The sequence below is a fragment of the Chamaea fasciata genome, unplaced genomic scaffold, assembly GCF_029207755.1.
Source record: "Chamaea fasciata isolate MVZ Bird 193981 ecotype frontalis unplaced genomic scaffold, bChaFas1.0.hap1 SCAF_2, whole genome shotgun sequence".
Taxonomy (NCBI): Eukaryota; Metazoa; Chordata; class Aves; order Passeriformes; family Sylviidae; genus Chamaea; species Chamaea fasciata.
Genome location: NW_027094087.1, coordinates 50,052,843 through 50,064,314, shown reverse-complemented (window position 1 = coordinate 50,064,314; position 11,472 = coordinate 50,052,843). Strand labels below are relative to the sequence as shown.

Here is an 11,472-nt window from a genome sequence, read left to right as displayed (position 1 = left end):
CATTTTAAAAGATACTTTCCTACTGGCTTTATACTTTTGCTTTGATTTATACTGTATTCTTTTCTTTTGACCTTTTTTAATATAGTCAGAGTGAAGGTTTCTTGAACATCTGTGAAATATTTTGAACACTAAGGCTAGATGTTAATAATACATGTCAGAGAGATGTAAACACCAACGGGAGAAATAAATTATGTACGTGAATACAGGGCACTATAGCTAAAGTAATGAGCTGAAACATAAGAAACTTCCATTAACCTGATGATCAGAAAAAAAATCTTTATCACTGGAGGAATTCAACTTTAAAGGGACGTCTCCTTTGGGGAGCAGAAGCCCCAAGACATTTAAATGAGACATTTAAAATGAACTGAGCAAAACAGCACTGAAGATGTTAAAGAACACTCCTTTTTCAGGACCGTAATGGTATTTCCCATCTCTAATCTTTGTGATTGCCTGTTTTTTTCTTATCATTTAAGACTGTCATGAATATTTTATTTGATTGTTGACCTACAAAAGAAGTGACTTAAAGAATAAAGTTTTGTTGTAAGACTACCAGAATTCTTTTAATGTGAGTTTCCATTCTCCCACCAAGTATAAAAAAGTTACCAATATCACTGATATATGTTTAGTCTAAGCACAGACAAAGACATTTTCAAGCCCAACAGACTAATAAAGCTGGTGAAATACTCAATGTGGATGTGCTCATTTTTTAGGAACCTGCACTTGAAAACCAACAGTCTTTATGGTAAAGTGACTCTGCACCTCATTGTCCATAGGGGAAGAATTAAGTGCCTTAGAACAAGATCCACAAAAACTAAGCTAGGTGGTAAGAGTGTGCTGAGGACACAATTGAATTCTGACTCTTATTGATGTTCGGATATTTTAATACTATTACTTCTTTGAGCAGAGGTTTTTCTGAAGGTTTCAGGTGCTCGTGTCTCTTTCAAAGCCTAAGGAAAGGTGTGTAGCCAGAAGACTCCTGTCTGCTCTGTTCTTTAGTGATAAAAAAACTTCCTCCAGGATGATGAAGACAGGGTAACAATTCATTTTTCTCCTTTAGGGAATCTCCTGTCCCCTGAGAGCCTACATGTGGACTTCTCTAGGGGAAAAGAAAAGAAAGGGAGTGCTCCATCCCCTTCTTCTTTCGAGCCTCTTACAATTTTGCGGAGGGAAGGCTTGGTTTGCCTTCAGACAGATTAAACAGGAGCCTCTATTCTGATTAAAGGTCTATCAAAGGGAGCAGGGTGCCCTGGGCTTAAGTCCCTGCTCCACTGATTGTCTCTGGAATTATGGATATAAAACACATAAATTGTCTGTAATACAGACACACAAAGCCATCTTTTGTCCTTCCCAAATGAGTGCCATAACCACGAGGTTACAGACTGATTCCCTCTCTCTGATCTAATGCATTTTTAATTCTTTTAAAGTGGAGCAGCTCCAACAGAAGGGACAGACTGTGTTTTCATCCCTTTCTTGTCCCCCTGGACCATAGGCTGTTTACCTGACAAGCAGAAGAGGGCTGAAGTCTTTGCTGCACAAAGAAGAGGAAACCAGTCCCTTCACCTCGAGAGGGATGTCACCACTGCAATGTTTATATTAAAATGAAGAATAACAAGCCTGTGAGGAGAAAGCATCAAGTATGGCTGAATATTTGGGTGGAGGTTGCAAACATGCAACATGTATCTTAGCAAACATGCTCCAAGACCTGATGGGCTCAGGTGTTTACATGAGTGACTCAGTCAGGTGAAGCTGGAGATGCCTTTGGCCAAATACATGCTCTGAGAAATTTCAGTCAAAAAACTGTAGCATCTATGGAAATTATCCAAGATCAGCTGTAACTGAGTGGTGTGAGCATGGCTAACTGAGCATGGCTCCACTGCTTTTAATACGTAAATTCCACATCAATCTCATCTTCAGCACCCAAACCGTGGGGTTTTGGGGACGCGGTGGGATTTCAGTACTTCGTGCCCAGGCGAACCTCCTGGAAATGCCAACATACACATTTGCTAAAATTCCTTCCCAAGGCGTTTTTCGGACTCGGGCCAGATGCCCCCCCAGCCAGGCACAGCTCTGACCCGGGCAGCCCTGGATCGAGCACGTCTCAGCGGCCGGGGCTGCCCGGGGCGGAGGGAGGCGCCGGGCGGGCAGCGACCCGCGGCGCGGCCGGGATGTGCCCCGCGGGGGAAGATCCCGCCGGGATGGTGCCCGACGGTCTCGCAGGGCTGGGCTGGTACCCGGCGCGGGGAGGGCGCCTTGCCCGGAGCGGCCCCGGCGGCGGCATTCCCGCAGCGCCGATGGAAGAGCGGGCCCGCAACGGGAGGGAGAGCGGGGGAGACAGCGGCGGCGGCGCCGCCCTCTGGAGAGCGCCTGGGAGAGGCTGGTGTGAAGAGCCGCATTTCAATGAGGGCCGGGCTAATGCAAATCACTGCAACCGGCAGCAGCAGAAGAAAGGCGAAGCAGCTGCAGCCCGGGCTCCCCAGCAGCGCGCTACAGCCAGGGGAGGCGTAACAAAGGCAGCAGAGCCGCTTTCTGCGGCAACTACTGCGCCTACAGCCGGGTGGTCGCGGGGGGAGGGCGGGAGCCGCCGCTCTTTGGCCGCTTCCCATTCCGAGCCGCCGCCTTCCCTCCGCGCCCGGCCGGCAGGTCTGAGTGAGGAGGTGCCCGCCAGGCTGCGGAGAACAGGTAAGCGCCGGGACCGGGGCCGTGCCTTGTCCTGCGTGGGGGCTGCGGCGTGCGGGGCCGCCGGGGCGCGGTCGGCGGGCGCGGCGCGGAGCGATGCACCTGTACCCATTGTGTGGGGCGGCGGCCCCGCCGGGCGCTGGGGGTGGCTCCGCGGGTGCGGAGCGAGTGCGGAGAGAGTGCCGGGCTGCGGGAGCGCGTTCCCGCCCCGGGGAGCGGGTGCGGCGCTGCCCCGGGCGCCCCGCGGGTCGGGCACCCTGCGGGTCGCGCCGCGCAGCCCGCGGGGGGCTGAGGTGCCTGGTGCCATCCCCAGAGGAATGGGGGTGTCTCGCACACGGTTCCCCTACCCCAGCAGAGTAAACCCCATCTTTTCGTGAGCCCGCTGCCGCATGTATCCGTGTTCCCTCACCAAACCCGCCGCCCTCCCCCGGTGACTAGTGGTCATCCTGCTGCTTGGTCGCCCTGTGATCTGCGCTGGGTCCCGGTCACATCGCGGCGTGGTGAGGTTTTTTTTTGGTTTGTTTTTTTTTAAAATCAGCATGTATGGTTTTTTCACGCGTGGAAATGCTCACCCACACCTGTATTATAAATAATTCTTTAACAGATGTTAGGGTGTGAAGTGTTGGCATGGTGTTTTTTCAGGGGCGTGTCTGTTCGTTTTTCCATATCTGCCAGTGTAAGACTATATATTTTTACACACGAACTGTAACATCAAATTCATTAGGATTTCTTTGTCTGGTCTGACCTTGTGGTTTAAATACGCTTTTCTATACATACCAGGACGGTGGAGCTAAAGGGGAGCTCTATTTCGGTTTTAAGGACGTAGTTGGGAATTACAGACATTATTGATAAAAGCATAAACGTGTGGAAGAAAGGACAGTGACTCGCACTTCTTCCTCCCCTCATCCAAAATTAATAAAGCTGAAAGAGTATATGTTTGTCTAAACTTTTTTTTTTGGGGGTGGGGGGTGGGGGGAAGGGTGTATTTTATATGGTTTAAGCAAAGATAACAGGAAACCTAAGAAAAATCCATTTTTCTTGGCACAGGAATTGCTTCAGAGATACAGTTTCTGAATTGTGCACTCTGGGATTGTTTAAATCTGAATAACAGGTTCTCATTAGAATTGGATGAGAATCAAAATAACCGACAAAATTTTTTTAATGTGGAAGCAGTGGTGGTGTGTTCTCAACCCTAAGATGTGGCCACTAAGCTATATTTTATATTTAACCTATAGAGAAGCATCAGTGAATTGCCACAGCAAATGTTCTTGTACATTTCATTGAAGTGGGATGTCATGTGCATGGGAAAAGCATACCTTAGTCTTTTTCTTCTATATATAAGAAAACACACACAAATACACTGTACTATGTGTAGGTACTTTTAAAGGATTTAGACGTATAAAGCCTGCATTTATACATAAGCACATGATCCTGTGTCTGTGTAACAAAGTCAGTTGCGTGCTGTAACCAAAGTAGGGTAAATAATTTCCACTAGGGCCCCACATTTGCCTTAGGTGCTTGTGCTAGTCCAGCACAGGGACTGGTCTGAGAAGTTGCTGAGCACATCACCTACAGCTTTGCAGCATCAGAGTCCAGCTGTATAATCATTGGTTTAGTACAAACCTCTGTGAGCCATAGAGCATCTGTAAGTTTTTCTCTATTTCCTCCCACTGTTCTACAGCTGGTTTGAATACATCTCTTTTCTTAGTGGTCACATCATTATGAGTGGTTGAAACAAAAGCGAGTGCTTGCTGGTTTTTGTCTTTTTATTGGAAATCAATGAGAGAGCCCACTTCTAAATTAGGTCTATGTATCTGTGCTATAAATAAACTTACAGTGCTTTACTATTCTGCAGACAACTGCAAATCTAGGTGGCTCCTAAATTAAAATGAATATATTTTGAACCTAATGATCTTTTGACCATTCTATTCTTTTTGTATTTTTGTGTCTTCTGTTTGTGAAGATTAATGTGCACTTTGTATTACTTAGTCTTGTGTTAGTTGTCAAAACAGAAGAGAAGTACTTGCCTCCTTGATTTCATTTCAAAACATGTGAACTTCTGTTTATGTAAACTGTATTGATCAACTGGGATTGTTTTGGTCAGGGCTGACTGGTGTGTCTCACTGTCAAACATGGGAGATGCCAATTGCCAGTTTGTTCAATGACACTGATTTTCTCAGTCCTTTGGTGACGGAAAAAGAAGCTTCGTCAGTTGGACTATTAGGCTTAGGATATTGATAATAGATCTTGCAAGACATAGAGCACTGAAGTAACCTGTTAATTGAAAAACACTGTCTCCCTCTAATATATATATATATTTTTAAATTCCGTGCCATTTGGGCTCTTCTGTTGGTTCAGACTGTGTAAAGCATTTGCACAAGGACAACTGAAGTAATTTATTACAAAGCTTAGGCTGTGAGGAAACCAGTGGTTGAAATATGCAGGTAGTTTTTAACATTGGTTTTGACCCACTGTGTGTGATAGTCCTGATTCTCATTGCCAGTCTGCCACATCTATTCCTCTGAAAATTTCTTAATTGGTTAGTTGTTGGCAACTGGCAGCCCTTCTGAAACAACACCTCTTGAGATCACAATTGGAACCAAGAGTCTGGTGGGGGCAAATGGTTTAGAAGGTAGATGAGACTCAAATAGCACCTGAATAGAACATGAGAAAAAGTAGAAAGCTGATTCATTTGTTCCTTTTTTCCAGTAGGTCAACTCAGTCACCTCATTTTCCGACATACTGAATTTGAACAAACACCTCTCAGTGTTTGCATATCGTTAGCATTTGGGTTCATGAGTGATGTTGTTATGATGTCTAACTTAAATGTAGTTCTTACAGCAAGGCAAGAGGCTTATGTGTGAAATGACGTGTGAATGGAGCATGGTTTTATTCAAACATTTTTTCTCCTAGAAAGCAGTCCTCTGTAAGAACAAGGTATAGAGCAGGAAGTCTTAAACTGAGCTCCCTTAAAACTTCTAAGTTTCTTAGGCTTTTTCTCTCCTTTTGTGCATTCCTTAGGTTGAACTTCAAGATGTCCCTTGGGAGAGATATGGAGCTGGAGCATTTTGATGAGCGTGATAAAGCGCAGCGGTATGGCAGAGGGTCCCGGGTGAATGGTTTACCCAGCCCTACTCACAGTGCCCACTGCAGCTTTTACCGAACCCGCACTCTACAGACCCTGAGCTCTGAGAAGAAAGCCAAGAAGGTTCGTTTCTATCGCAATGGAGACCGGTATTTCAAAGGGATTGTATATGCCATCTCCCCTGACCGCTTTAGGTCCTTTGAAGCTCTCCTGGCTGACCTGACCCGAACTCTGTCTGACAATGTGAACCTGCCCCAGGGAGTGAGAACAATCTACACAATTGATGGCTCCAAGAAGATTTCCTCCTTGGACCAGCTAGTAGAAGGTGAGCAGTAAGATCTGGAGGAGTAAAATTAAGTTTGACTCAGCCTTTGTCTAATCTGTTAAGTCTTTCAAAAGGAGGTAATGGTATTCTTATTGATAAAGGAAGGATTTTCAATGGTCTGAATAGAATTGTGAATATCTTAAACGGCACCTTGAAATATTGTTGCCTTGCTACTTATTTCCTTCTTGTTGAACATGTCTAACCTTTTCCTTTCAACATAATATTTATAGTCCAAGATCCTGAAGATTGCATCTAATTCTTTTATTCATAAAGATGTAAGGTCAAGTACCAATGAGAGTTTAGTCTGTTAAACTTCAAAAGGTCTCTGGTGCTAATGAAACCTATGTGAAATTCAGTTCACATGTTTTTGGTTTTTTAAGTCTGTGAAGCCTAGAGAAGAGCTCTATCTCTTCTCTACAGGTAAATATGCCTTAAGTAAAATACTAGCCTCTCATTGAGTGGCGTAAATGTTGGCAACCTGTTAAAAGACTAATATTGTAGCTGTGATTCAGCTGGGGGTAGATTGTAAGCTTTTTTCCTCTGTAGCATATCCCTTTCCCCCAGTCATAGTACTGGTAAGGTTGAAAAAAACCTCTTACATCATTGAGTCCAACCCTTAATCCAGAACTGCCAAGGCCACCGCTAAATTATGTTCCTAAGTGTCACACCTGCGCATCTTAAAAACCTACAGGGACGGCCTGTTCCAGTACTTGACATCCCTTTACATGAAGAAATTTTTCCTAATACCCAATCTAAACCTGCTCTGGCACTACTTGAGGCCTTTCCTTTTGTCTTATTTCTTGTTACTTGTGAGGAGAGGACTAACACACACCTTGCTACAACCTCCTTTTGGGTAGGTAGTTGTAGAGATCTTACGTTGTCTGTAACTAAGGCACATGTACTGCAGTATAAACCATCACCAGTGATTTGGTCAGAACTGACAATTCTTGGTCGCTGTCAAATGTCAGATGTGCCAGTCATTAATTTGCCCATTGAGAACAAATTTATCACTCCTTCAGTGATAGTCCTATTGCCAAAAGAAGCTGTCAGCATTAATCAATTTTAAGATTAAACTTAAAAAATTAATAGAACTTTTCAGAAGTTTTACAAATAGCTAAAGTAGCTTTTCCAACATCAAGTGCTTCTGGACTGCAGTGTGTGTCTAGTGTAAAACATCAGAATGTGCAGAATATTAAGGCATTGACTATCATGAGGCCACAAATGAAGAGTATTTCTTACCTGTGAAGTTTAAATGCAGGAACTTGATTGTGTTCCAAGAAAATAAAGGTGGAAAATTAATTCATTTTTGCTTCCATCCTACCCCTGGCCCCAGTGTGCCATGGACAAACCAGTAAAGAATGGATAGATTGCCACCAGACAGCCAATTTAGAGTTGTAACAGAGATTGTAATTTCTATGCGATTTTCATTTTTCGCACCAGGTGAGAGAACTTGCAGTATCAGGATGTATTGAGATGATCAGAAGAAGGCTAATATGGAGAGAGAAGAATAAAAGGGTAATGCCAAATGTGGCTCCTGAAAGAAGAGCACAGCTTTACATAACAGGTGTTCAGCCAGTTTTTAACTATTGAGAACCTGGTGTTCTTGATAATCTTCCTTGTGTAAAAAGGAAAGTAGGGGTCAACATGAAGATGCTTCAGAAAGAAAATTGAAGAGGCGGGATGGTCTGTCTAAGTAACAGGTTTAGGGGTTAGGACCAGAGATGTAGTGAAATGGAAAGGAAACTGGTCATAGGAGCAATGGTATCAATTTCAGGGTGTAGTTAAAACTATATTTGTCAGGACAGTATTTAATTGCTAGAGAAAATCAATTTCTGGGAGGAAAGACCAATATTAACCAACGTCTGTTTAAAAGCAATCTTTGTGCCTTTGCTTATTTGATTGGTATGCTCAACAAGAAGCAAGTTTCATTGATGTTTATGTTGATTTGCACAGTCCTTTTGCAGCCAGTCAGAACCAGTCTGGAAAATAAAGAACTGAATTCAGAAATAAATCCAGCAACCTGTAAGATTGCTTTATTTTGGCATCCTAGTGAAGAATAATACCAGTTATTAATCAGTCAGTCAAAATGAATGACAGTGCAAGAGCCAAGACTTATTTTAAAGAAGGCATTTGGGATTTCTTTTCGTCCTGTGGGACTTTATTCCTTACCCTTTCAATGAATACATCTTCCCTTCCTGGTACAGTTCAAGGAGGACAGTCTTGTTTTCTTGTCCCATTAAGACTGTGGGATTTACAGAAGTCAGTCTTTGTGTGGAAGAAGAGAGCTACATCCTCATTCTATCTGAAAAGGAACTTCTGTTTATTTGTATAAAACTGCAGGGTAGATTGTTTCACTCACAGAACTTCACAGTGGTGCACAGGTTCATATATTTTTAGCTCAATGGTGGTTTTTTGCATAAGCCCCTTCCACTCTTTACTATACAAATTTATTAGTTTGGCTCGTCTGGTACAGCATTAATTAGCTTGAAGCTGTGCTTTGTGTTTAAATAGCTGGAAAATCACTTGATTTTTGCCTCTTGCCAAATGACATTTGTGCTCCAACTACTGAAATATGAAGCATTGCTTTCTTCATGGTGAGACTATTCCCTTCCTGTGTGAATTCACTAATTAATTTTTTGAGACTGTTATGATTTTATGTGACGGGGGGGGGGGGGCACTGATTTGGTGGTTGCAATATAAAGCAAATTTATAAAGCCTTGATTTTTGGAGTGGTTTTTTGCCTTTATGCCTGTGAGGAAGTTCCTGTACTCTTACCTTCTCATGTGATACATATAGACAGAGAGGCTCTTGGGGGTAATGAGACAGCAGCCACTGTCTTTCATCCCAGAGCTAAATACACAGAAATGCATGAAAGATAGCTCTTTTACAGTCTTTTTCCTTTGGGACTGTTTTGCTTCAGTTATATTTAGTTTCATTCTGCATACAGTTCAGAGCTGGCATGGCTGTATGCTGGTGCTGTAGATTAGTCTGAAATGCATGGACATGTTGTCTCTCTATTTGAAAGTAATGGCTTCCCTGGGCCACGGGGGTTCTGTGGGTTCTGTCGCTTGATTGATTTTGGTTTTTTGTTTTGAGTTTCTTTTCTTTGACCCCATCCTTTTGTTTGGTTGTTTTTTGTTTCTCTTAAGACTTAAGCATGTGAGATTGGAATTTGATAACAAGGGGTACGTACTGTTGTAAAAAGTTTCACATGGTCTGTAACTTCTGTCACCCTACACGAAGGAAACAATACAATGGATTCAGGTTCCTTCTTTTTGTCAGCCCTGATGTTAGGACCCTCATATGTTTAAAGAGTGGATTCTGAATGAGACATGACTTTATTTATTTCCTTGGCATGACATGCAATCAAAGCATGTGGAAACAATAAAGATGAAGTTGCTCTTGAAGACTAAATTTTTTAGTTGTAAAGGAAGTTTCATGAATGGGCTTTGCTTCTCCAAAACTGTACCATCCTTAAAGCTGAAGGTGGAGGGATCTTACTCCCAAAATAACCAAGAACATTGCAAGGTAACTCTGAAACGAAGAATATTTACAGTTTTTACTCCTGGGGTTCTGCCGTGTGGAACAACGACCACAGATCAATCCATAGCCAGAACTGCATCCCTTTCTCATTAATTTTTATTGTAATACTACCTCAGAGTCTTGGGTATGAATCAGAATTGATTGTTTTAGGTTTCTACAATACCTACAACAAAGTTAACCCTGCAGCCGAGACCTGTCAGTCAAAAACAAACTGAAAACCCCAGACCACAAGGCTGAGAGCATACTGGCAAACAATTTTGTCACATGTCAATATTGGGTGCACTGCCAAACGATTCTAAAGACTTGTATCTGTGTGAGCATGTTTTGTGCAGGCATAATGGCAAAAACAGTTTTAAGGAATAATCTGGAAAAGAAAAATGAATGCCTCTCGGGGATTACCTCAGAGCTGCAAACCTTGTTGGAGGAGCAGTTTGAAAGGATGCAGATATACCAGCTTTAAAATCCAGTAATAGCTGTAACCAGCTGAAAGCACTTGGGAGATGTGAACCTCGCTGCAGGGCAGGGGAGATGCTGGGTCATATGAGGATTGCGGGAAGGCTCCCGTGATGGAGGCAGGCAGTTTGTGCTCAGAGCAGCAGAGAAACTGCCTGCCTGTGGTGGGTTCAAAAGCCAATGTCTTTCCTCAAGTGGTGGGCTGCAAGTGTCCCTGGCTTGTATATGTATATTTTGTATATAGGTCTTGCTACGCCTACTGTCACCTCATGTCTCGTACCTCAGCTTCTCCCTCTCCTTCCCAGTATTCTTGCTGCCGCCTTGACTCTGCCAACCACTCAGGTGTTGTTGGTGAGGGGCCCAGCCAGGCCAGACTGTAGGAGTTGATTGACGTGGTCTCTGATGCTTTCAAGAGCTAATGGCTTCTTTCTTTTAGATCATGCCTACCTCAGCAGCTGGGAATTGATGGGCTGGAAAGATTCAAATGCATGTGTAATGTGCTATCAAAATAATAATAGTGAAGTATCTGTTTAAATGTTTGTAGAGCTGAATCTATGTGGACATTTGTTTGTAGGATTAAATTTACACTGGATATTTACTATGGACTTGATCCAGGGCTATCAAATTTAGGGAAACTTGGACTGAATCCTGTGGCAGAAATGGCTGCAATCCTTATATTGTTTAATAAACAAACAGCTGAATGATCCTGTTGCATAAAATAGTAGAGGGTTTTTCTGGCACTGTTTATTTGAATATTTTGTTCATCCATTAGCCAGTTGATTATCTTTGTGTCTTGCTTAACAGCTTCTTGGAAGTCCATGTGGTTTCTTATTCTAGGTGCTTTACATTATTTTTGATGGGTTTTTTTAAAGTATGCACGGTGTCTATCTTGTAACAAGATTGCAGAAATTTGAGGGGGCAGAGGAAGAGGAAGTATTTTTATTTGGTTTTTGATGAGGAAAAAAAGAACTTTTTAGTCTGAGCTGAGAAGAAAGAAAGCTTGTGAAAGAAGTCCTTTCAAAGGTCAGAGAAGATCTGATTTAAAGTTTCTGGTGCATCTGATTGCTAGGTGAACATGTGTAGGTCAGATTTATTTCCTGTAGATGCTCCATCTCTTTTGCAGTGTTGCATTTTTTGAGACCCTGCAGAAAGACAAGGCAGCAGCAATGTAGTTAAAGTAGGTTATTGTTCTATTAACTAATACATTTGGGAACTATCAAGTATCAGTAATTTATTTGATTCAGGTCATCTTCCTTTTGCAATCTCCTCTGTGTGGTGAGGCACAGTCAGAATTCTTTGTCTTCCCCTGAGAGATTGAGAATTCTGCCTTTTGTATGTATAAAGCCGAAGGATAGAAGTGAAGAAAGGCAGATTTGCCTAGGCATGGAGT

General features: G+C 42.9%; 1 protein-coding gene across 4 annotated transcripts in view; it reads left to right on the top strand.

Annotated features, from left to right (window-relative positions):
- The first annotated feature begins 2,443 nt into the window (after positions 1-2,443).
- DCLK1 (doublecortin like kinase 1) overlaps positions 2,444-11,472 on the top strand; it is a 229,875-nt gene continuing 220,846 nt past the window's right edge. For all 4 annotated transcript variants that reach the window (XM_066176006.1, XM_066176007.1, XM_066176008.1 and 1 more), the window contains exons 1-2: positions 2,444-2,679; positions 5,698-6,086. In XM_066176006.1, the coding sequence (XP_066032103.1) occupies positions 5,711-6,086 (376 nt within the window). In that variant the 5' untranslated portion in view covers positions 2,444-2,679; positions 5,698-5,710. The remainder of the gene's footprint in view (positions 2,680-5,697; positions 6,087-11,472) is intronic.